This window comes from Macaca thibetana, chromosome 14, assembly GCF_024542745.1.
Source record: "Macaca thibetana thibetana isolate TM-01 chromosome 14, ASM2454274v1, whole genome shotgun sequence".
Lineage (NCBI taxonomy): Eukaryota > Metazoa > Chordata > Mammalia > Primates > Cercopithecidae > Macaca > Macaca thibetana.
In genome coordinates this window covers 110,432,251-110,458,226 of record NC_065591.1, presented here as the reverse complement: position 1 = coordinate 110,458,226, position 25,976 = coordinate 110,432,251, and the positions used below count along the sequence as shown (strand labels likewise).

Below are 25,976 nucleotides of genomic sequence, written 5' to 3'. Positions count from 1 at the left end.
GTATCAGAACCAGACTCAACTATAGTGGGGATGTTGGATTTCCAGGCCGGAAATTTGAAACAACTATGATTAACATGCCAAGGGTGCTCACGGAAAAAGTAGACAACATACATGCAAGAGCAGATAAGTAATTTAAGCAGAGTGATGAAAATTCTAAGAAAAAACAAAGAGGAATTACAACGAGAAAAAAACACCAACGAAATGCCTTTGATCAGCTCTTTAGTAGACTGGACGCAGCTGAGGAAAGAATCCATGAACTTCAGGATATGTCAGTAGAAACTTCGAAAACTCAAAAGCAAAAAGAGACAAGACTGAAACAGACAGAAGAGAATATCCAAAACTGTGGGACCATGACAAAAGGCATCACATATGCATTAATGGGAATACAGAGGAAGAAAGAGGGAACCAAAGAGATATTTGAAACAATAATGATGGAGAATTTCCCCAAATTTATGTCAGACACCAAACCACAGACCCAGGAAGCTCAGAAAATACTAAGACAGATGCCCCCCAAAAAGAAGAAAAAATCAACACCTAGGCATATTATATTCAAATTGCAGAAATTCAAAGATAAAAAGTCTTGAAAGAGGCCAGAGGAGTAAAAAAAACCTTACCTATAGAGGACCAAGGATAAAAATGACATCAGACTTCTTAGAAACCATGCAAAGAAGAAGAGAACCTTGTGAGATATTTAAAGCATTGACAGAGAAAAAGATCCCACCAACCCATAATCCCCAGAATCTGTATCCTGCAAAACCATCCTTGAAAAGTGATGGAGAGGCCAGCACAGTGGCTTATGCTTGTAATTCCAGCACTTTGGGAGGCTGAGGCAGGCAGTTTGCTTTGAGCTCAGGAATTTGAGACCAGCCTAGGCAACATAGTGAAACCTCGTCTCTACAAAAAAATACAAACTTTAGTGGTGGCACACACCTGTGGTCCCAGCTACTTGGGGGGCTGAGGCTGGAGGATCACTGGAACCTGAGAGGCAGAGATTGCAGTGAGCCGAGATCGCACCACTGCACTCCAGCCTGGGTGACAGAGCAAGACTCTGTCTTAAAAAAAAAAAGAAAGAAAGAAAAGAAAAGAAAAATAAAAAAGAAAAAAAAAATGGAGAAACGAGAACTTTCACAAGCCAACAAAAATTGAGAGAATCTGTAGTCCTGAAGACGCAAGAAGTATCCAAAAAAAAAAAACTTCTTCAGAGAAAAGAAAGATGACATGTTAGAAACTTTGAACTACATAAACAAGGGAAGAGCTTTAGAGAAGGAATAAGTAAAGGTAAAATAAAAGCTTCTACTTTTCTTATCCTTAGTTAATCTAACAGATAATGGTTTGTTCAAAATAAAACAGGGCATTTATCCAAAATGCTTGATACCAGAAGTATTTTGGATTTCGGATTTTTTTAAAAAAATTTTTGAAATATTTGCAATATACTTACTGGTTCAAAATCCCAAATCTGATCATCCAAAATCTGAAATGCTTCAGTGAGCATTTCCTTTGATCATTATGTCTGTACTCAAAAAGTTTTGGATTTTGGAGCATTTCAGATCTTGGGCTATCAGATTTTGGGTGCTCAATCTGTAATAGCAACTGTGTATTCAATAATTATAGTTTATGGATAAGGGAACTGAATGACAGCAATGATAAAAGGGACAGGAGGAGGAAGTTAAGACTACTTTGTTGGCCGGGCGCGGTGGCTCAAGCCTGTAATCCCAGCACTTTGGGAGGCCGAGACAGGCGGATCACGAGGTCAGGAGATCGAGACCATCCTGGTGAACACGGTGAAACCCCGTCTCTACTAAAAAATACAAAAAAACTAGTCGGGCGAGGTGGCGGGCGCCTGTAGTCCCAGCTACTCGGGAGGCTGAGGCAGGAGAATGGCGTAAACCCGGGAGGCGGAGCTTGCAGTGAGCTGAGATCTGGCCACTGCACTCCAGCCTGGGCGACAGAGCCAGACTCCATCTCAAAAAAAAAAAAAAAAAAAAAAAAAAAAAAGACTACTTTGTTGTCATAAGGTACTCGCACTACCGTGAAACAGTGTTATTTGAGTAGACTTGGTTAGTTGTAAATGTATACTAAAGAAAGAACTGCTGGAGGCCGGGTGTGGTGGCTCACACCTGTAATCCCAGCGCTTTGGGAGGCCAAGGTGGGTGGATCACGACGTCAGGAGTTTGAGAACAGCCTGGCTAATATGGTGAAACCCCATCTCTACTAAAAATACAAAAATGAGCTGGGTGTGGTGGCATGCGCCTGTAGTCCCAGCTACTCAGGGGGCTGAGGCAGGAGAATCACTTGAACCCAGGAGGCAGAGGTTGCAGTGAGCTGGAATCATGCCACTGCACTCCTGGTGTGACAGAGTGAGATTTCGTCTCAAAACAAAACAAAACAAAAAACACTACTGGCTAGGCATGGTGGCTCACACCTGTAATCCCAGTGCTTTGGGAGGCTTAGGCGGGAAGATTAATTGAGCCCAGGAGTTTGAGACCAGCCTGGGCAACACAGTGAGGAGTTCCCCCAGAACAAAGCCAGTTTGCATATTGGGCAGAAGATGTGAATCACTATAAACATTGCTGAAAAGAAGACATACAAATGGCAAACAGGTATATGAAAAGGTGGGCTACATAACCGATCATCAGAGACATGCAGATCAAAACTACAATGAGATATTATCTCATTCCAGTTAAAATGGCTTTTATCCAAAAGACAGGCAATAACAAATACTGGTGAGGATGTGGAGAAAAGGAACCCTCATATACTGTTGGTGAGAATGTAAATTAGTACAATCACTGTAGAGTTGTGTGTTTTTTTAAAAAGAACATTGGCTGGGCACGTTGGCTCATGCCTGTAATCCTAGCACTTTGGGAGGACAAGGTGGGTGGATTGCCTGAGCTCAGGAGTTCAAGACCACCCTGGGTAACATGGTGAAACCCCGTCTCTACTAAAATATGAAAAATTAGCCTGGTGTGATGGCAGGCACGTGTAAGCCCAGCTACTCAGGAGGCAAAGGTTGCAGTGAGCTGAGTGACCAAAAAGTTGGTCCTATGAAAAGATCATTAAAATTGACAGAGAAGACACACAAAAAATCAGAATGAGTGCAGAGGCATTACTATTGACCTTACAAAATTGGAAATAGAATACTATAAACAAGTATATACCAACAAATTAGATAACCTAGATGAAACAGAAAAATTCCTAGAAACAGAAATTATACAAACTGATGCAAGAAGTAGAAAGTCTCAATAGGCGTAACAAGTAAAGAGATGGCAATAAAAAACCTTGCAATAAAAAAAGATGTTTAGGCCAGGCGCAGTGACTCCCGCCTGTAATCCTAGCACTTTAGGAAGACCAAGGCAGGTGGATCACCTGAGGCCAGGAGTTCAAGACTAGCCTGGCCAACATGGTGAAACCCCGTCTCTACTAAAAATACAAAAAGTAACTGGGTGTGGTGGTGGGCACCTATAATCCCAGCTACTTAGGAGGCTGAGGCAGGAGAATCGCTTGAACCTGGGAGGCAGAGGTTGCAGTGAGCTGGAATCATGCCACTGCACCCCAGCCTGGGCAACAGAGTGAGGCTCCATCTCAAAAAAAAAAAAAAAAGTTTAATTTTATGTGTCAACATGGCTAGGCAAAGGTATCCAGAGAGTTGAGCAAGCATTATTCTAGATGTTTCTGTGAAGATATGTTTTAGATGAAAATAACATTTAAATCTGTAGACTCTGAGTAAAGCAGACTACCCTCCCTAACGTGGATGGGCGTTATCCAATCAGTTGAAGACTAATTTGAAAAAGACTGACCTCCCCAGAAGAAGAGGGAATTCTCCCAGAATGCTGCCTTCGGACTTGAACTGCAGCTTCTTCCCTGTTTCTCCAGCCTGCCGGCCTACCCTAGAGATTTTGGACTTGCCAGCTACCTCTCAAACTCTCTCTCTCTGCTCCCATCCCCCACATATATATTGTTTCTGCCTAATATGGTCCAGGACCAGATGGCTTCATTGGTACATTCTACCAAACATTTAAAGAAGAATTAACATTAATCTTTCTCAAACACTTCTACAAATAGAAGAGGGGTATACTTCCTAACTCATGCTATGAGGCTAACATTACCCTGATATCAAAGCCAGATAAAGACAACACAAGAGGGCTGGGCATGGTGGCTCACACTTGGGGAGGAACACTTGGCGAGGCCAAGGCGGGAGGATCAGTTGAGGCCAGGAGTTCAAGACCAGCCTGGGCGACGCAGTCAGATGTGGTCTCTAAGAAAACATTTAAAAGTTACGCAGGCGCGGTGGCGTGCACCTGTAGTCCTGGCCATGCAGAAGGTTGAGGCCAGATGATCACTTGAGCCCCAGGAGGTCGAGGTTGCGGTGAGCTGTGTTCATGCCACTGTCTTCCAGCCTGGGTGATGGAGCAAGACTGTGTGTCCAAAAAAAAAGAAAAAATCACAAGAAAAGAAAATTACAGTCAATTATCCTATATACATATTGATGCAAAATTCCTCAAAAAAATACTCTCAAACCAAAACCAACAGTTTATTAAAAGGATTAGACATCATGACCAAGTGAGATTTATCCAAAGAATCCAAGGGTGGTGGTTGCACAGCGTTGTGAATGTAATAAAAGGAAATTGAATTGTACACTTAAAAATTGTTGGCTGGGTGCGGTGGTTCACGCCTGTAATCCCAGCACTTTGGGAGGCCAAGGCAGGCGGATCACGAGGTCAGGAGCTTGAGACCATCCTGGCTAACATGGTGAAACCCTGTCTTTACTAAAAATACAAAAAAAAAAAAAAAGCTGGGCATGGTGGCGGGCGCCTGTAGTCAGATGCCCGGGAGGCTGAGGCAGAAGAATGGCGTGAACCCGGGAGGCGGAGCTTGCAGTGAGCAGAGCTTGCACCACTGCACTCCAGCCTGGGTGACAGAGCGAGACTCCATCTCAGGAAAAAAAAAAAAAAAATTGTTGACCAGGCATGGTGGCTCACATCTATAATCCCAATACATTGGGAGGATGAGGCAGGAGGATTGCTCTGGCTCAGGAGTTCCAGACTAGCCTGGACAACATAGGGAGACCCAATTTCTACAAAAAAAAAAAGTATTTTTAATTAAAAAATTAGTTGGGTGTGGTGACATGTGCCTGTGGTCCCAGCTACTCAGGAGGCTGAGGTGGGAGAATCCCTTGAACCTGAGAGATCAAGGCTGCAGTGAGCTGTGATGGAACCACTGCACTCCAGCCTGGGCGACAGAGCGAGACCCTGTCTCAAAAAACAAAACAAACAAAAAACCAATGCCAGCTGCCCACATTACTGGGTGGAGCTATCTGAACCTTTACTAGTTCAGAGCGGTGCCTGATTCATGAGTCATTTCTTTGCTTGAATAAATGGTTAAATTTAATTTGTCTAAGGTTTTTCTTTTTAACAGTGGCAAACACTGTTCAGGTGCCACAACTGACATCCTTAACAGCAAACCTAAGTCCTTCAGGAGAGGTCACACCAATCACTAAACTCCATGTGCCTTGCCCACCCCCTGTCCCCTGTCCCTTCAGCTCACCTTCCATATGTTGAGGGGATGAGCCTCTAAAGCAACAGAATCTGCTTTTTTTTTTTTTTTTTTTTGACAGAGTCTTTCTCTGTCACCCAGGCTGGAGTGCAGTGGCACAATCTTAGCTCACTACAACCTCCGCCTCCTGGGTTCAAGCGATTCTCCCGCCTCAGCCTCCTGAGGAGCTGGGATTACAGGTGCCCGCCAACAAGCCCAGCTAATTTTTGTACTTTTGTATTTTTGTAGAGACGGGATTTCACCATGTTGACCTCAGGTGATCTGCCCACCTCAGCCTCCCAAAGTGCTGGGATTACAGGCGTGAGCCACTGCTCCCTCCCGGTGAGAATCTGCTTCTTAAGCTCGCAAACTTCTCTGCTAGCTCCACTTTGGGGAATTACAAGGAATTACATTCCTTGGCTTGGCAAAGACATTTCCAGACTGGTGCCAACATGTTCCTGCAGCCTATCTCAAAACCCTTCCCTGCATGAGCACCAAGTTCTCTGCAGCTAGGCTGAGGGGTTTGCTGTTCTCTTTGTATGCTCTGCGTACATTGTAGTGGTCTCCAGCCCATTCCCTTGGCAAACTCCTATGTGATCATCAAGACTCATTAGGACAGGCGTGGTAGCTCAGGCCTGTAATCCCAGCACTTTGGGAGGACAAGGCGAGTGGATCATGAGGTCAAGAGATTGAGACAATGCTGGCCAACACGGTGAAACCCTGTCTCTACTAAAAATACAAAAATTAAATGGACGTGATGGCATGAGCCTGTAGTCCCAGCTATTTGGGAGGCTGAGGCAGGAGAATCGCTCGAACCCGGCAGGCAGAGGTGGCAGTGAGCCGAGATCATGCCACTGTACTCCAGCCTGACGACAGAGTGAAACTCAGTCTCAAAAAAAAAAAAAAAAAAAAAAAAAAAGACTCATTACAAAGTCACACTATGGTGGGTCTCCCTTAGTTCTCCCCAGACAGAATGGCTCTACTGTCCTGTGCTGCTGCCATATCTCTTGTAGACAACAGTGAGAGTCCTTGAATTTCATACCACACCAGGGACAGGATCTTGAGCCATTCCATTTGAAATGTTACGGGAAATGGTAACTCTCTGAAGTGGGTGGTCTTGGGGCCACCCAAGGAACTTGCATCCAGGTTACAGGTGTGTGGCTTCGACTGTGTCTCTGGCCTTCGGGTGCCCATTCCCCACGGCCATCCCCATACTCTGAGGGAAGGGCCTGAGCCATTGGCAGCAGCTGAGACAGTTAAATAGAAGAAGCAAAGTAGAAGCAGGGGAGGTGACCACTGTGCCCTGAGAGCAGGAGGGGCGAGCAGGCTGCACACAGACCAAGCACACGTCCCTCAGGTGGCCACGCCTCGAAGGCTGGACTTCGGCCGACTTGGACAGGCAGGCGAGTCAGGCTGTGCCCAGCAAGCCGAGGGTGCCTGGGCTTGCTCATTCATCACAGTCACAGCCACCATGCCAGGGAGGACCTGGAAGCTGTGCCTGCTACTGCTGCTGGGGCTGGGACTGGGGTCCCTGGAGGCCCTACCCCCACCCTGTGAGAGGTAGGGTGTGGGGAAGGCAGCGGGAGAGGATGGCAATAAGAGGGAGGCTGGGATGAGATCTCAAGCTCTGGGGTCAGTACTTCAGAAGGAAAAGAAGAGATTATAAAGGAAGGAAAGAGTAGGGAAGAGAAGAAAATCAGGATTCCTGTGTAGCAGGCTCTCTGCTGGGCACTGCACCTGCAGTCCTTTTTTTTGTTTTTGTTTGTTTGGGTTTTTTGTTAGAGTCTTGCTCTGTCGTCCAGGTGAAGTACAGTGGCACCATTCCACTCACTGCAGCCTAGACCTCCCAGGTTTGAGATTCTTTTTTTTTTTTTTTTTTTTTTGTTGAGACAGAGTCTCGCTCTGTCGCCCAGGCTGGAGTGCAGTGGCCGGATCTCAGCTCACTGCAAGCTCCGCCTCCCGGGTTTACGCCATTCTCCTGCCTCAGCCTCCCAAGTAGCTGGGACTACAGGCACCCGCCACCTCGCCCGGCTAGTTTTTGTATTTTTTTTTTAGTAGAGACGGGGTTTCACTGTGTTAGCCAGGATGGTCTCGATCTCCTGACCTCGTGATCCGCCCGTCTCGGCCTCCCAAAGTGCTGGGATTACAGGCTTAAGCCACCGCGCCCGGCCAGGTTTGAGATTCTTGTGCCTCAGCCTCCTGAGTAGCTGGGATCACAGGCATGCACCACCACGTCCGGCCTGTCATTGACTTTTACCAAAATTTTCCACCTTTGGAAGGGAATTAGTCTTGGTGACTGTGCTGGGAATACAAGCGTGAGCCACTGCCCCCTGCCAGGACCTGCAGTCCTGATACCAGATGCAGCTGCCAGAGCCTGGCCTGAGGTCTAACACCCTGTTGGCCTGACCCACCCTCCCTCCCTCTCCTCCTGCAAGCTGCCCCTTGGACTGTGCAGGCCTCTTCCCAGGATTGTTCTAGCAAACTTTCTGCTCCAGCTTCCTAGCCTGGGTGTGAGAGGCGGCCTAAGGGCCTGACCACAGCACCCGGGCTTAAGCCCTGACCCTAATACTCTCCTTGTGACCCAGGGCAGGTCAAAGCTCTTTCCTAACCCTGAGTTTCCATCACCAGGGACAGAGATGAGTGACCCTGTCCTGCCTCCTGGACTCAGGCAAAGTCTACCCTTCATTACTCATGGATTTATGGAGCTGTGGCCACATCAACCACTTTACCAGCTCCTGCAAGAACAATAATAATAGAAGCAAAACAGCTGGGCATGCTGACTCACGCCTGTAATCCCAGCACTTTGGGAGGCTGAGGTAGCGGGGGGATCATCTGAGGTCAGGAGTTCGAGACCAGCCTGACCAACATGGTGAAACCCCATCTCTACTAAAAATACAAAATTAGTCAGGCGTGGTGGCACACACCTGTAATCCCAGCTACTCAGGAGGCTGAGGCAGGAGAATCACTTGAACTTGGAAAGTGGAGGTTGCAGTGAGCCAAGATCGTGCCATTATACTCCAGTCTGGGCAACGAGAGTGAAACGCTGTCTCTAACAATAATAATAATAATAATAAGGCCGGGCGCGGTGGCTCACGCCTGTAATCCCAGCACTTTGGGATGCCGAGGCGGGCGGATCACAAGGTCAGGAGATCGAGACCACGGTGAAACCCCGTCTCTACTAAAAATACAAAAAATTAGCCGGGCGCGGTGGCGGGCGCCTGTAGTCCCAGCTACTCAGGAGGCTGAGGCAGGAGAATGGCGTAAACCCAGGAGGCGGAGCTTGCAGTGAGCCGAGATCGCGCCACTGCACTCCAGCCTGGGCGACAGAGCGAGACTCCGTCTCAAAAAAAAAAAAAAAAAAAAAAAAAAAAAATAATAATAATAATAAAAGCAAAACAGTAACAGAAGCACAGTTTGAAGTAGAGCGAAGTTAGGACCCGCTGGTGCGGGTGAGCGGAGGGTGTGTTAGAGAGGACGGGGAGGAAAGGTGTCTCTGAGGAGGTGATGTGTGAGCAGAACTGTGGTAAGAACCATCGTTGAGCTGACCTGGGAGAAGACAGTCTAGGCGTGGAAAGGGCCGTGCAGAGGCCCTGAGGTGCTGTTCAGGGATTGGGAAGAAGGCCTGTGTGATTGGGGCAGAGTGGGAACAGGTCTGGGGAGAGCGGGGCTCCAGGCAACAAAGTTTGGGCTTGGGCTCCAGTGGTAGGACTACAGTCAGAGACAAGGGATTCAACAGGGGGTGCGTGTTAAGGGCGAGTTGACGGTGCTTGCCCATGACAATTGTGGAGTATAAAGGGGAAAAGTGTACCTGGGAGAGTTAATAGGTTTTGTCCTGTGCGATTGTAATGACGACTTCAGAGAGACTGGGTGGTCCAGTGTTTTGTCAAGCATTAGGCTGTTTGCCAAACGTAGGGGAAGATGACTTTATTGGTGTTCCCTAAGACCAACCTCAGGCCGGTGATTCACTAATACTTCCAAACGGTTATACCATGATTATGGTTTCGTTCTTTTTTCTTTTTTTGAGATGGACTCTCGCTCTGTCTCCAGGTTGGAGTGCAGTGGCGCAATCTCGGCTCACTGCAATCTCCACCTTCTGGGTTCAAGCAATTCTCCTGCCTCAGCCTCCCCAGTCGCTGGGATTACAGGTGCCTGCCACCAGGCCTGGCTAATTTTTGTATTTTTAGTAGAGACAGGGGTGTTGCCATGTTGGCGTGATCTGCCTGCCTCAGCCTCCCAAAGTGCTGGGATTACAGGAGTGAGCCACCGTGCCCGGCCTTGATTATGGTTTCTTACAGTGAAAGGATACATGTTAAAAGCCATCGGAGGTGAAATATTCTAGGGCCGAGTCCAGGAGAAAATAAGCTCAATCTTCCAGTTTTTCCTCTCCCAATGGATTTATATGGACAGTACTTGATTTTTCCAGCAATAACATGGGACAGCACGCATGAAGTATTGCCAACCACAAAATCTCACCTGAGTCTTGGTGTCCAGTGTTTTTATTGGAGGTCAGTGATGAAAGCATGGACTACTTGTGTGGCTGACCTCAGTTACTCACTCTCCAGGTCTTCAGAGGTCAAACTGATACTGGGTGGCCAAAGGCCCCTGCCAGAAATCACATTATTAGTATCATATATCTGGCATGGCCCAAGGTCCCAGAAAAACAAAGACTTATCAGGCAGCATATTTCAGTAATTTAAATCTTATCTCTCAGGGCTGGTCACAGGCCAGAACTTTCTCTGAAACGTGCAGGGTTTGAACACAGCAGACCTGCTGAGTCAATCCTTTCATGCACAAGCCACTTCTTGCATAATGAAGAATTTGTTTCGTCTTTGTCTTGGGTTCCTCCAAGGTCACTTCTAAGCTCTTGGAATCTCCCAAGTGATAGGAATATCTGTTATTCCTAGTGGTCCCTGATTACTGTTTTTTGTTTTTGTTTTGTTTTGTTTTGAGATGGAATCTAGCTCTGTTGCCCAGGCTGAAGTGCAGTGGCAAGATGTTGGCTCACTGCAATCTCTGCCCTCAGGGTTCAAGCGATTCTCCTGCCTCAGCCTCCCAAGTAGCTGGGACTATAGGCATTCACCACTATGCCTGGCTAATTTTTGTATTTTTAGTAGAGACTGGGTTTCACCATGTTGACCAGGCTGGTCTTAAACTCCTGACCTCAAGCAATCCACCCACCTCAGCCTCCCAAAGTGCTGGGATTACAGGCATGAGCCACTGCACCTGGCCTGATTTTTTGCCTGTCTCAACAAACAAAAAAATAAAACAAATAAATACCAAGTCCTGGTTGGTGAACACATTGATGAGCCAGGAGGGGAAACGTCCTGGTTCCATGGGGAAAGGACACAGAAGCTGTTCATTCAGGGCCCCCCTAGACCTTGCCCCATGTGTCTCTTCATTTGGCTGATCCTGGCTTATATTCTTGTAATAAAACTACAGCCCTAGGCCGGGCGCGGTGGCTCAAGCCTGTAATCCCAGCACTTTGGGAGGCCGAGATGGGTGGATCACGAGGTCAGGAGATCGAGACCATCCTGGCTAACACGGTGAAACCCCGTCTCTACTAAAAAATACAAAAAAAAACTAGCCGGGCGAGGTGGCGGGCACCTGTAGTCCCAGCTACTCGGGAGGCTGAGGCAGGAGAATGGCGGGAACCCGGAAGGCGGAGCTGCAGTGAGCTGAGATCTGGCCACTGCACTCCAGCTTGGGCGACAGAGCGAGACTCCGTCTCAAAAAAAATAATAAAAAAAAAATAAAAATAAATAAATAAAACTACAGCCCTAAGCATAACCGTAAGCTTTTCTGAGTCCTGTGAGTTCTACCAAATTATCAAATCTGAAAGGGTTATGGGAACCCCTACATTTGTAGCCTTTTGGTAAGAAGTGCAGGTGGCCTGGGGACCCCTGAACTTGTGGCTGGTGTCAGACGTGAGGCCGTCTCACTCAGGACTGTGCCCTTAACCTGAGTGTGGATTCCACACTAACTCCCGATGGTTAGCACCAGGATTAAATTGCAGTATTGCAGTTGGTGTCAGAAAATGTGGATTTACTAGAATGACCCTGACTCACTGAAACATGTGGGTTGGGAAAAGAAAAGATGAAAGGGCAGGGGATGAGAAATCTTTCATTCTTGAGTGGCTACATGGTCACTCATGGTGTGAAGAGCAGTCATGCTGCAATCAGTTACTGGAGGTAAAAGTTACCAATGGAACTTAGAGATGATTGATCTCTAACTTTTGGGGAGTTGGCCCATGTGCATAGGAAAATGTATACCACTAAGAAGAAAAGCAAATATACAATCCCTATAGATTTTTATCTGTAATAGTCAAACTGAAAGTAAAAGATGGGCCATGCTTAGATTCTGGTTGGTGGAATTACAACCTCCAGTCCTGCACTGTGGTACCAAAAGCACCTGCTGAAGCCCTGATGGGCACTGCAATGAGATTGAGAGAATATAAAAATGTGGCCAGGTGCAGTGGCTCACACCTATAATCCCAGCACTTTCGGAGGCAGAGGTGGGCAGATCATCTGAGATCAGGAGTTCAAGACCAGCCTGACCAACATGGAGAAATCCTGTCTCTACTAAAAATACAAAATTAGCCGGGCATGGTGGTGTGCACCTGTAATCCCAGCTACTCGGGAGGCTGAGGCAGGAGAATCACTTGAACCCAGGAGGAGGAGGTTGCAGTGAGCTGAGATCGCACCATTACACTCCAGCTTGGGCAACAAGAGCGAAACTCCATTTCAAAACCAAACCAAAACAAAACAAAAAACTGGTATGCGCTTGAACAGGTTTTATGTGGAGTGTTGCATCTCTTCTACCTGAATGTATTACAGGGATGGATATTGTATCTGACCAGGAAACATTTCGACTACCTAGTATTGTAAAACAGAAGGCATGGACATCCACTCATCAAGCAATATTGATTAGACATTCCAAATGGGAACCAATAAGATTGCCCAGCTCCACAGAGATTGTTAGCCTTCTCTGGAGCATAGACTGGACTTTATAGCAAAGGTCTTAGAGCACCTCCTGGCACGAGTGCTGGGACTTTGGACTAGAGAATTTCCGTGTGAGAGGTAATTATTGGCTCGCTATCAGACATTATTTGAAATTGCCCCTATGACTGAAGGATGTAAGATAATCTTGAAACCTGAAATACCTATAATATCTTAGGTGATGTTGGAGAAATGCTCTCAGAGAGTGGGCAGGGCCCAGAAGAGTTCCATAATGAAGTGGAAATGACTGGATCAGGAATAAGCTCATGGGGGAATGCAGAGTTATTCAGTGTATTCAAGAGCAGAGAGATTCTCTTCCCCTAGGACTGACTTTGGACCCACTCATTAGATTCTATTGCCAATTGGACAGTGCCCTATTGACAGCTCTCAATTGACCAACAAAGAGCTATTTGGCTTATGGATGGCAGTCCCAAGGTGAATGAACAGCCTACTGTTTGGAAGGTTGTCACTCTGATCAAAGAAGGCAAGAACAAATCAGCTCTGTGGGCTGAATTGCAGACTGTTTAGGTTTTTACTAACTCTTGGACAGTGGCCAATGGCCTGGCCATATGGTCAGGCAGAAGGACAATGGGAACCTTGTCTATATGGAAATCACAACAGGAATTTTAGGAGTGCATTAAAGGAGGTTATGTTGATGTCCATCAAAGAACCCCTTTCCAGGATCAAAAGGGAACTGGGGCAACAAGCAGGCATCCCTGTGTGCTCGCTTGAGGTGGCCACCTGTGTTCATGAAATAAATGGACATTGCAGGGCAGCAGCCATGCAGAGAAGGGCTGAATTTAGACTTAGTCCTCTTGTTCCCGCCGAGGCACAAAATGCCAGTAAGTACTTTTCTGTTTGCCAAAAAGAGAAAGACTGCACACGGCTGTGGGAAGATGACCTTGGAGGGAAGGCCCTGCACATACCTGGCAAGATGGACTGATTCTGGTAGGCCTGGAGGGCTACAAATGGGTCCTGACAAGAGTAGACACTGATTCTGGACTGGAGTTTGCATGGCCAGTGGTAGATGCAAATGCTCAAAATACTGACACTGTAAAAGGGTCAGAACAAAAGATTCTCCACCAATTTGAACCATTGAGTTATATTTCTTCAGATCAAGAAACACTTTCATCTTCAGAGGAGTGGTTCCATAGAGAATTGGGATGGGCAGTTGAAGCATGTGCTATCTAAAACAGCAGGGAATAAGGGTATGAAAGGCTGGCTTACGTGCCTTCACAAGTATGTGCTCACACTCAGCATAAGGGGGCTCCAGGGTTTGTCCCTATTAGATTCTTCTGCTTTTCTGGAAGTTAAAGGGAAGAGGGACTGGGGGACGATGACTAGCAATTCTTCCCATGTGGTATGACTATACCGTTTTCTTTCTTCCCCACATTAACTAAACTTTCTTTTTCCAGATGATTCAGTGGTTCCAGTAAATCCCAGTGGTCCCAGGACTGCAGATACATAGGATAAGAGTAGTTTACACACCACAGTTCTAGTGTTATGATATTCTGTGTTTTTTCTGTGTGCTTACTATTACCAGTGAGTTTTGTATCTTCAGGTGATTTCTTTTTTTTTTGAGATGGAATCTCACTCTGTCACCCAGGCTGGAGTGCAGTGGTGCGATCTCAGCTTACTGCAACATCTATTTCCTGGGTTCAAGCAATTCTCATGCCTCAGTCTCCCAAGTAGCTGGGATTACAGGCATGCGCCACCATGCCCAGCTAATTTTTTGTATTTTTAGTAGAGATGGGGTTTCACCATGTTGGCCACGCTGGTCTCAAACACCTGACCTCAAGTGACCTGCCTGCCTCAGCCTCCCAAAGTGCTGGGATTACAGGCCTGAGCCACTGAACCCAGCGATCATTAACTTTTTTTTTTTTTTTTTTTTTTCCTGAGACAGTGTCTCACTCTGTTGCCCAGGCTGGAGTGCAGTGGTGAGATCTCAGCTCACTGCAACCTCCACCTCCCTGGTTCAAGCGATTCTCCCACTTCAGCCTCCTGAGTACCTGGGACTACAGGTGTGTGCCACCACACCTGGCTAATTTTTTTGTATTTTGTGGTAGAGACAGGATTTCACCATGTTGGTCAGGCTGGTCTCAGACTCCTCAAGTGATCTTTCTACGTCGGCCTCCCAAAGTGCTGGGATTACAGGCATGAGCCATTGTGCCCTGCCCAGGTGATTTCTTACTGCGTGTTAACATCCTATTCTTTCTGACCAAAGTACACTCTTTAGCATTTCTTGTAGGACAGGTCTGGTATTGATGAAATCCTTCAGCTTTTGCTTGTCTGGGAAAGTCTTTATTTCTCCTTCATGGTTGAAGGACATTTTCACCAGATATACTATTCAAGGGTAAAAGTTTTTTTTTTTTTCCTTCAGCACTTTAAATATGTCATGACATTCTCTCCTGGATTGTAAGCTTTCCACTGAGAAGTCTGCTGCCAGACATATTGGAGCTCCATTGTATATTATTTGTTTCGTTTCTCTTGCTGCTTTTAGTATCCTTACTTTGTCCTTGACCTTTAGTTTGATTATTAAATGCCCTGAGGTAGCCTTTGGGTTAAATCTGCTTGGTGTTCTATAACCTTCTTGTTCTTGGATATTGATATCTTTCTCTAGGTTTGGGAAGTTCTCTGTTATTACCCCTTTGAATAAATTTTCTGTCCCTATCTCTTTCTCTACCTCCTCTTTAAGTCCAATAACTCTTAGATTTGCCATTTTGAGGCATTTTGATTGTATTTTCTAGATCCTGTAGGCGTGCTTCTTTGTTTATTCTTTTTTCTCTTGTCTCCTCTGATAGTGTATTTTCAAATAGCCTGTCTTCAAGCTCACTAATTCTTTCTTCTGCTTGATAAATTCTGCTATTAAAGGACTCTGATGCATTCTTCAGTATGCCAATTGCATTTTTCAGCTCTAGGGTTTCTGCTTGATTCTTTTCAATTATTTTAATCTCTTTGTTACATTTATCTGCTAGAATTTTGAATTAGGACTGCAGATACAAATGCAAGAGGCAGGAATTACTCCTAAGCAAGAAAGTATAACTATATCCTTCAACTTTTATGTGAGAATTCCTAAGGGTCTGATGGGGCAGGTTGTGCCTTCACCTTATCTAGCAAAAATGGGGCTAACAATAAATACAAATATATTGCCTACTGCTCAAGATAGCTTACTAGTTCTGTACCTATGTAAGCCTGCCCTGTATGAATGAATGGGAGTGGACTGAAGGAGAAGCATTTACAAGACAAGTGTTTCTACCTACAATCTGGATAAACACAGTGGCCTAACCCAATGTTCTTTCCAAAGGTGGAAAAGTTTGGGTATAAATGGAGAACAAGAGGTGTAGTAGCTGGGAATAAATGAGTAAATCCATGCATTAATAAGAAATGCAATGAGGGAAGTCCACTATTACATTAATGCTTAGAAAGAAGATCAGAGAAAAAGATGCTATCGCCTCTTCATTCAACTATACTTGACGCCTGAAAGGGTAAAGCCATATTTTGCCAAGACCACTCCTGCTCTGGCAACTGACAAGATCAAAGGGGAGCCTGCCAGCCTGAGTGGACTTATCCTGGGAGACATTTTGTCATATGATCTGGTGATGAACAGGACTAATTATTAATGACAATGGGACTCTAGTAATGTGTGAACATCTTTTGACTCTTAATTTTCAGGTTACATCTACCATAGTGCAATATGATAAAGCACTGGCGTTGTTGGCAAGATTATAATACTAATATTGAGGGTCACATGTATTGGGAAATTGAGCTAAAAGCTTCCCATCTCTACTTCCACACTAGCGCCTCTAAATTTTCAATATATTCATGTTGATACTATCTCTTTGTCGTTACAAAAATGCTATTCCAAATGCAGTTGCTCAGGAAAGTATGACTGTTTTGCTACAAGGGATCTATGGGTAAAGGCTAGGGACTGGACTGTTGTATAACAGAGTTTGTCCGTTCTTTGACCCAAGTTGCTGGGAAGTAACTTCTAAGCTCTTGCAATTTCCCAAATGATAGGTGTGCCTTCAGTATTCATGATGAGGCTCTAGATGGATTATACTAATTAGCTGACTCAGGATGAGGACTGGACATGCCAGAAAGACCAACCTGTGTGTTTGGAGAGGTGGGGCTTTGATCCAAGTGATATCAGCCTGACCTCCCAATCTCTGAGTAGGGGAGTGGAACTGGAAATTTTTTTTTTTTTTAATAAAAAAACCTTACATTTATTTAATATTTAAGACACTTGAAGCCCCTCACTTAATCTTTTGTTTTGTTTTGTTCTTTTTTTTAATTTTTAAATTTTGGAGGTACATAGTAGGTGAATATATTTATTAATTACATGAGATATTTTGATACAGGCATGCAATGGGTAATAATCACATCAGGGTACATGAGGTGTCCACCACCTCAAGCATTTATCCTTTGTGTTACAAACAATCTGATTATACTCTTTTAGTTATTTTTAAATGTACAATTAAATTATTTTTGGCTACAGTCACCTGTCATGCTAGCAAATACTAGATCTTATTCATTATTTCTGTTTCTGTGTACCATTAACCATCCCCACCTCCCCCCGATGCCTGCCACTATACCACTACCCTTTCCAGCCTCTCCTAATTGTCATTCTACTCTCTATCTCCATGAGTTCAATTATTTTAATTTTAAGCTCCCACAAATAAGTGAGAACATATGAAGTTTGTCTTTCTGCCCCTGGCTTATTTCACTTAATATAATGACCTCCAGTTCCATCTATGTTCTTGCAAATGGCAGGATCTCATTCTTTTATATGGCTGAATAGTACTCCATTGTGGATATATACCACATTTTCTTTATCCATTCATCAGTCGATGGACACTTAGGTTGCTTCCAAATCTTGGCTATTGTCAATAGTGCTTCAATATATTGATTCTTTTCTTTCGGTCATATATCTAGCAATGGGATTGCTGGATCATATGGTAGCTCTATTTTTAGTTTTTTGAGGAACCTTCAAACTGTTCTCCATAGTGGTTGTACTAATTTACATTCCCACCAACAGTGTATGAGAATTTCCTTTTCTCCACATCCTCACCAGCATTTGTTATTGCCTGGCTTTTGGATAAAAGCCATTTTAATAAGGATGAAATGCTATCTCATTGTAGTTTTGATTTGCATTTCTCTGATGATCAATTATATTGAGCACCTTTTCATATGCTTGTTTGCCATTTGTATGTCTTTTTTTTAAATTTATTTTCTTAAGGAAATGTATGTCTGCTTTTCAGTAATGTCTATTCAGGTCTTTTGCCCATTTTAAATTGGATTATTAGCTTTTTTAATAGAGTTGTATGAGTTCCTTATTTATTTATTTATTTATTTTTATTTTTTATTTTTTCCGAGATGGAGTCTTGCTGTGTCACCCAGGCTGGAGCGCAGTGGTGCAACCTCTGCCTCCTGGGTTCAAGCAATTCTCCTACCTCAGCCTCTCGAGTAGCTGGGATTAGAGGCATGCACCACCACACCTGGCTAAGTTTTGTATTTTTAGTAGAGACGGGGTTTCACCATGTTGGTCAGGCTGGTCTCGAACTCCTGACCTCAAGTGATTGGCCTGCCTTGGCCTCCCAAAGTGCTGGAATTACAGGCATGAGCCACTGCACCCAGCCCATATGAACATTTTAACAATATTGATTCTTCCAATCCATAAACAATGAACATGGAAAATCTTTCTTTCTTTTCTTTTTTTGAGACATAGTCTTGCTCTGTTGCCGCCCAGGCTGGAGTACAGCAGCACAATCACAGCTCACTGCAACCTCTGCCTCCTGGGCTTAAGCGATCCTGCCACCTTAGCCTCCCAAGCAACTGGGACTACGAGTGCATGCCACCACACCCAGCTAATATTTTTGTTTTTTTGTAGAGACAGGGTTTTGCCACCACGCCCGGCCAAGGTTTACCAGTGTTTTGTTGAGGATTTTTGCATCAATATTCATTAGTGATACTGGCCTGTAGTTTTATTTTATTTTTTTTTTATGTGTCTTCATCTGGTTTTGGGACCAGCGTAATACTGGCTTTGCAGAATGAGTTTGGAAGTATTCCCTCCTCCTCTAATACATCTTTTTCTCTAAATGCTTCTCCTTGTTAAAAGTAAATTTGTAGGCCAGGTGCCGTGGCTCATGCCTATAATCCCAACACTTTGGGAGGCCGAGGCAGCTGGATCGTCTGAGGTCAGAAGGTTCAAGACCAGCCTGACCAATATGGTGAAACCCTGTCTCTACTAAAATACAAAAATTAGCCGGGTGTGGTGGCACATGCCTGTAATCCTAGCAACTTGGGAGGCTGAGGCATGAGAATTGCTTGAACAAGGGAGGTAGAGGTTGCAGTGAGCCGAGATGGTGCCACTGCACTCCAGCCTGAGCGACAAAGTGAGACTCGGTCTCAAAAAAAAAAAAGTAAATGTGTTAGGGATAAAAGACTTTAAGGTGAAAAAATAGGATTAATAAATTCAGCATGTTCCATGATGGGGGAACCTATCTCCCTTAGAGTTTTTTCTATCTCATGGACAATATTTGTTCCACCATGTATGCTGTTGCCATTTTGCATTAAAGGCCTGAGTGCCTTTAGGATACATGTTTTGTACCCAGAATTTGTGAGTTCCCCATACTAGGGTTAGATGAGTGGTCATCACACCTGGGTGTAATTAGTTTGAGTATGCCATAAAGCCTCCCATAGCCTTCCTTGTCTCAGCATGGGGCTGTTCCCCAGGAGAATTTGGACATATCATGGGATGCCTACTGCTTTACTACTATAAGAAACCCATTTGGGCTGGGCATCCTGGCCCATGCCTGTAATCTCAACACTTTGGGATGCCAAGCCAGGAGGATCACTTGAAGCCAGGAGTTCAAGACCAGCCTGGGCAACATATTAAGACCCGGTCTCTACAAAAAAACATAGAAAAAATTAGGTGGATACGCTGGCATATGCCTGTAGTCCTAGCTACTCAGGAGGCTGACATGGGAGGATCACTTGGGCCTGGGAGATTGAGGTTGCAATGAGCTGTGATTGCACCACTACATTCCAGCCTGGGTGACAGAGTGAGCCCTCATCTAAAAAAATAAAAACTAGGCCAGGTTCAGTGGCTCACACCTGTAATCCCAGCACTTTGGGAGGCTGAGACGGGTGGATCACCTGAAGCCGGGAGTTTGAGACCAGCCTGACCAAATAGAGAAATCCCATCTCTACTAAAAATACAAAATTAGCCGGGCGTGGCGGCGCATGCCTGTAATCCCAGCTACTGCTACTCGGGAGGCTGAGACAGGAGAATCACTTGAACCCGGGAGGCAGAGGTTGCAGTGAGCTGAGATCGCGCCATTGCACTCCAGCCTGGGCAACAAGAGCAAAACTCCGTCTCAAAAAAAATAAAAAAATAAAAAATAAAATAAAATTTTTTTCTATTCTGTTTAACAGCTTTTCATCCACAAAAACAAGGGTGATCTGCATTTGTGCATGGAGCTCATTGGAATAGGCTGGCCATGCTGCTGCTATATTTCGTTCGTTTTAACCGGAGACCTTTCTAAGCATTCAGTGATCAAGGTTTACAGTTACACAGTGATTACTCTGCCAGGAGTTGTAAACCACATAATCCAAAGGCCCCAAAAAGAGTAGTTCCTGGAAATTCCTTCCCAAATGGTATCCTTCGTAGTAGATGTAACCTGAAAATTAAGAGTCAAAAATCTCTGGCACATTGCTAGAGTTACATTCTGTTGTCAGCAACTGGAGCAGCTCATCCTCATATCATATGACCAAGTCTCAGAGCAGTGCCACTCAGGTTTGCAGGCTGCCATTTGACCTTGTCAGGGCCCAAAAGCAGGAGTCGTCTTGGCAAATGCATGGCTTCCCCCTTTCAGGCATCTGGTATAATCATGCTAAGACACAATCTTACTCTCTTGTTTTGAGTCTCTCCAGGCACCTACATGATATTGCATTCCCCTCATTGCATAACCCATTTACTCATTCCTTTACCCTCAGCTACTGCGTCTCTTCCTCACCATCTGTCATTGATTTTTTTTGGTTTGTTTTTGTTTTGAGGTAGAGTCTTACTCTATTGCCCAGGCTGGAGTGCAGTGATGCAATATTGGCCCACTGCAACCTCCACCTCCCGGGTTCAAGCAACTCTCCTGCCTCAGACTCCCAAGTAGCTAGAATTACAGGCATCACCATGCCCAGCTAATTTTTGTATTTTTAGTGGAGACGGGGGTGTTGCCATGTTGGCCAGGATGGTCTCGATCTCCTGACCTCCTGATCCACCTGCCTCGGACTTCCAAAGTGCTAGGACTACAGGCATGAGCCACCACACCCAGCCTATCATTGATTTTTACCAAGTTTTTCCACTTCTGGAAGGGACATTAGGCTTGGCCACTGTGCTGATCCACATTGCCAGCACTAACAGTACTGTTGCAGGTGCCTTGCCCTCAGTCCGCTGCCAGTCATGTAAGGAAGAGTTACAAAGGTGCGGAACTAGTGGGCTATCTTGACCACTAGGCAACATGGCTGCATTCACTAAGAAGCCAAATTTAGCCAGATACTGTGAAGGCACAACACATCCCATCAGACCCTTAGTAAATCTGGCATAAAGGTTTAAAGGTAGAGTTGCAGTTTTTTCCTTGAGAATCGTCCCTTCTTCTGACACCCACATTTGCAGTTCCAGTCCTGGGGCCACTGTATTGGGCAGGAAAATGTAGTTGAGATGATTTGGGAACAAATCATATAGTTATACCAACAACTCCGCCCTCCCTTTTCCCAGATCCCCCAGAAAAATTAGGGGAATCAATCTAATGGAGACCTCCTTTGCTCCTCTCAAGTTGAATGTGAGCACACACTTTTTTTTTTTTTTTTTTTTTTTTTTTTTTTAAAAGACAGAGTCTTGCTCTTGTTGGCCAGGCTGGAGTGCAGTGGTGTGATCTTGGCTCATTGCAACCTCCACCTTCCAGGTTCAAGTGACTCTCCTGCCTCAGCCTCCCAAGTAGCTGGGATCACAGGCGCCTGCCACCACACCTGGCTATTTTTTGTATTTTTGGTAGAGATGGGGTTTCACCATATTGCCCAGGCTGGTCTTGAACTCCTGACCTCAACTGATCCACCGGCCTTGGCCTCCCAAAGTGCTGGGATTACAGGTGTGAGCCACCGTGCCCAGCCAGAGCACACATTTTTGAAGGTATGTAAGCCACCCCTTCATGCTTTTATCTCTCTCCCCCCACTATAGACAGCAAACGTTTCAACTATCTGTTCTAATTTTCTATCAAAGCGCTACTCTGAGGATGGTATGCAACACCATATGTCCATTTGCTGTGGTATTGCTTGCCCCGTTGCTGAACGCTAGATGCTGTCAATTGTGTTCTTTGATCTGAAGAAATATAACTTGGTGGTCCACACTGGTACAGCATCTTCTGTTCTAATATAGCATCTTGTAGTATTTTGCACATTTGCATCTACAACCTGATATGCAAAGCTACTTTAATGTGCCCTTTACATTTCCATAGGGTTATGCCCCAGGTGGGCAACACTTTAGTAGTTCAGTTTTTCACTGCCCATCTGCCAGGCCATTGGCCACGGCCCATGAGTCAGTAAAAACCCAAACACAGGGGCTTTTATCATTTGATTCTTCTACCACTGCAAGGAAAACAGCACGCAATTCAATCCACTGAGATGATTTGTTCTTACCTTCTTCAAAGATTTTCCATCCTCAGTCAGAGTGCAAAGGCCTTCCAAACAAGGTCTTTCTACCTATAAACCAAGCAGCTTTTGTCATTCAACCAAGAGCTGTTCAAAGGGCCCCTATGTGGCACTAGGATCCATCAGCTCCTCGGTGCTTCCAGAGTTGACCCTAGGGGGAAAGAGGCTTCCTGCTCCTGAATACCATGAGCACCTCCTTGCATTCCCTGAGCAGCACGCTCCTGAATAAACCGTTTCCATTTTATTCAGAAACTCTTCTGGGCACTGCCTTCATTACGGAGTGTTCCTGTGACATCACCCAAGACATTATGGCTATTTCAGGTTTCAGGATTATTTTGTATCCTGCCGTCATGGAAGCAGTTTCTGGAAACACTCAAGAGCCAGCTAGTAATTATCTCTCAAATGACCTACACATACACTGCGCCTGGAAATGTTCTGGCCCAATCTCAGCGATCACCACTGAGTGCACCTCCCAGGTTTCTGCCATAAGCCCTTCCGATTGAGTCTACACAGGGCCATTGTACAGAGAATTGGCCACACCAGTATGATTAAAGTGCTAACCTCCCTTTGTCTACCAGCTATTCTACATCATCTCAAATTAGCCACCAGTGTGGGCTCAGGCAGTCAGACAGGCACTTTATTGCCCGAAGACCCTACTTGTTCCCTCAGCCCTGTATGTCACTCCAACCCACAAACTCCTAACACACACACACACACACAGAGCCCTTGTCCAGTCCCAGGGAACATGCCTTGACCAGTCTGCCACAGACTCTAGCCTTCTCTTCTGTCCCAATGGGGTGCTGGTGGTGACCTGACCTGCTCCTATCCCTGTCTCTGCAGCGAGATTTACTGCCACGGGGAGCTCTTACACCAAGTTCAAATGGCCAAGCTCTACCAGGATGACAAGCAGTTTGTGGACATGCCACTGTCTATAGCTCCAGGTGAAGCACCTAGGGCTGAACCTCCTCTCCAAAGAACCTTCTCTCCAAAGAAGGCAGGGGGCAAGAACAAGCAGAGAGGCCCCTGTGATCAGGGAGTGGCTTGTGACACCCTGCTGACCCCTCCCTGCTGCCTGCTCTCCAGAACAAGTCCTGCAGACCTTCACTGAGCTGTCCAGGGACCACAATCACAGCATCCCCAGGGAGCAGCTGCAGGCGTTTGTCCAGGAACACTTCCAGGCCAAGGGGCAGGAGCTGCAGCCCTGGACCCCTGCAGACTGGAAAGACAGGTATGACTCTGGACGGGGAACAAGAGAGGGTCCCTTCCAACCGAGCTGCCTCCCTGAACCCTGGGGGGCCTGTGTTCTTCCAGCCCCCAGTTCCTGCAGAAGATTTCAGATGCCAAACTACGTGTCTGGGCAGGGCAGCTGCACCAGCTCTGGAAGAAGCTGGGGAAGAAGGTATCAGCGTCCTGGGCCTGCCCAAGGCCTGGCCAAGGGAACTGGAGAGAGGAATGTGCCTGGGGCCCACAGTGTCTCCGGAGCACAGATCGGGCTTCTTTTTCTGAGAAACCAGTTCCTGACCCCTGGGTCCCCAAATAGAAGCCCTCTAGAAAGAACTTTTGAGATCAGAAGCGCAGCATCTACTTCTAATGCCTCGCATCCTCCAGGAAGGCTCCCCAGCCTCCCCAGGAAACCCCAGCCTGCCCTGCCACCTCTAGGCTGCCCAGTACTGGGTAGATGTTCACTGCCTGCTGGGCTGTCTCCTTCCCTGAGCTCCTTCTCAGGAGGCCTCCGTCTCAGGAAGAGTCAGTGCTACTGCTGCTTGAGGCCAGGCCCTGTGCTCAGCCCTGTCCTGAGCTACTTTGCTCATCTATATCCCCTCACCTGGGGAAAGGGTTTGGGGTTTTACCCCTACCTGGCTCAGAGAATGGGGGTGATGGGCCAATCTTCTGAGCCTGGTTGGGTCGTGGCAGCAAGGATGGGGAGTAGAGGGGAAATGGGGGGCTGGCACCCCCTTACCCACCCAGCCCACCCTGGGTCTTTGTAATGGCCGCTGCTTGGTGGATACCTGCCCGGTGCCTGGCTGAGTGGTTGGGTCTTCTACCTGGCACCAAGTTGAGCCAGGACTCCCAAGGCCAGAAGGTGACAGATGAGGACCCCAGGGCTCCCAGCGGCCAGGCCTTTATCACATGGCTGAGCAGCAGTGGAGCCAGAGCTGAACCCAACTGCCTGGCTCCAAAGCCTGTGACTCCCAGGGCCTCAGATTCCCCAGCTGCCTGCGGCCTCTGCTTCCATGGGGATTCTAGGCTCCCCTTGCCCTCTCTCCTGATTCCAGATGAAGCCAGAGGTTCTCAGCCACCCTGAACGGTTCTCTCTCATCTACTCAGAACACCCCTTCATTGTGCCTGGCGGTCGCTTTGTGGAGTTCTACTACTGGTGAGCGCCCAGGCCTGAGAGACCAGGGGGCCTGCAGGACTGGCAGTGGTGCAGAAACCCAGGGCCAGCAAGGTGTCTTGAGCAGGGCAGAGTGCCCCACTGGCTGGTGTGCAGGGCAGAGGGAGACAGCAGGGTGGTGCCTAAGCTGCCCCTTCCCCAGGGACTCCTACTGGGTCATGGAGGGTCTGCTCCTCTCGGAGATGGCTGAGACGGTGAAGGGCATGCTGCAGAACTTCTTGGACCTGGTGAAAACGTGAGAGGGGGCCAGGCACTTCCAGCCTAGGTGGGGAGGATTGGCAGGTGTGCCATAGGCCTGGAGCTGGATTGCCTTGGTGCCAGTTGCTGGGGAGAAGGCATCTCAGCAGGCCTTCCTCTTGGCAGCTATGGGCATGTCCCCAATGGCGGGCGCGTGTACTACCTGCAGCGGAGCCAGCCCCCACTCTTGACCCTCATGATGGATTGCTACCTGACTCACACCAACGACACCACCTTCCTACAGTGGGTACCACCCTTCTTGTGCTGCTCTGCAGACCCACCCCCCACCTCAGACCTCTCAGGGCTGGGGATGGGCAGCGCGCCTGGGCTGAGGTGTTGTCTGCTTCACTCCAGGGAGAACATTGAGACGCTAGCCTTGGAATTGGACTTTTGGACCAAGAACAGGACTGTCTCTGTGAGCTTAGAGGGAAAGAACTACCTCCTGAATCGCTATTATGTCCCTTACGGGGGACCCAGGTGAGGAACTGCACAGCCCACCCCTCAATCTCTTACCTGTTCACTCTGGTTAGAGCATCACAATGTCCCGGGCAGGAGGAGGAGTGACTTAGCCTGACCTCTCAGATGGTGACACCGAGAGCCCTCTGCAATCCTGGGCTGTGGGGGCCCAAGGGCAGTTGGATCAAGATGGCTCAGCCTCCTCTTGACCACAGAGGGGCTTAGTAGCTACTAGTGCCGGGCTGCCCACCTCTCCTCTTTGCCAGGCCTGAGTCCTACAGCAAAGACACAGAGTTGGCTGACACCTTGCCGGAAGGTGAGCAGCAGCAGGGTGAGGGAGGGCTGGGGGCAGGGTGGCTGAGCACCTCTGTGTCAGGCTCTGGTCTCCTGTCATTGGCTGCCTATCCTGCAGGCGGGACTGGCTGGGTTCCCTGCTGTGTCCTCACAGGAGACCGGGAGGCTCTGTGGGCTGAGCTCAAGGCTGGGGCCGAGTCTGGCTGGGACTTCTCTTCACGCTGGCTCATCGGAGGCCCAAACCCCAACTCGCTTAGTGGCATCCGAACCAGCAAACTGGTGCCTGTTGACCTGAATGCCTTCCTATGCCAAGCAGAGGAGCTGATGAGCAAATTCTATTCCAGGCTGGGTGAGCACCCCAGGAGGGAAGG

General features: G+C 46.9%; 1 protein-coding gene and 1 long non-coding RNA gene across 4 annotated transcripts in view; one reads left to right on the top strand and one right to left on the bottom strand.

The window, feature by feature from the left end:
* Positions 1-347: 347 nt before the first annotated feature.
* LOC126936078 (uncharacterized) lies at positions 348-25,894 on the bottom strand. The gene is made up of 3 exons (XR_007719378.1): positions 25,369-25,894; positions 10,003-10,131; positions 348-4,412 (listed from the first exon to the last, which is right to left on the bottom strand). It is a non-coding gene; the product is annotated as an uncharacterized LOC126936078 (long non-coding RNA).
* The window catches only part of TREH (trehalase), a 35,194-nt gene continuing 16,133 nt past the window's right edge, over positions 6,916-25,976 (top strand). For all 3 annotated transcript variants that reach the window (XM_050758406.1, XM_050758407.1, XM_050758405.1), the window contains exons 1-10: positions 6,916-7,089; positions 23,064-23,164; positions 23,307-23,451; positions 23,535-23,622; positions 24,500-24,600; positions 24,761-24,853; positions 24,982-25,098; positions 25,210-25,332; positions 25,578-25,627; positions 25,760-25,954. In XM_050758406.1, the coding sequence (XP_050614363.1) occupies positions 7,001-7,089; positions 23,064-23,164; positions 23,307-23,451; positions 23,535-23,622; positions 24,500-24,600; positions 24,761-24,853; positions 24,982-25,098; positions 25,210-25,332; positions 25,578-25,627; positions 25,760-25,954 (1,102 nt within the window). In that variant the 5' untranslated portion in view covers positions 6,916-7,000. The remainder of the gene's footprint in view (positions 7,090-23,063; positions 23,165-23,306; positions 23,452-23,534; positions 23,623-24,499; positions 24,601-24,760; positions 24,854-24,981; positions 25,099-25,209; positions 25,333-25,577; positions 25,628-25,759; positions 25,955-25,976) is intronic.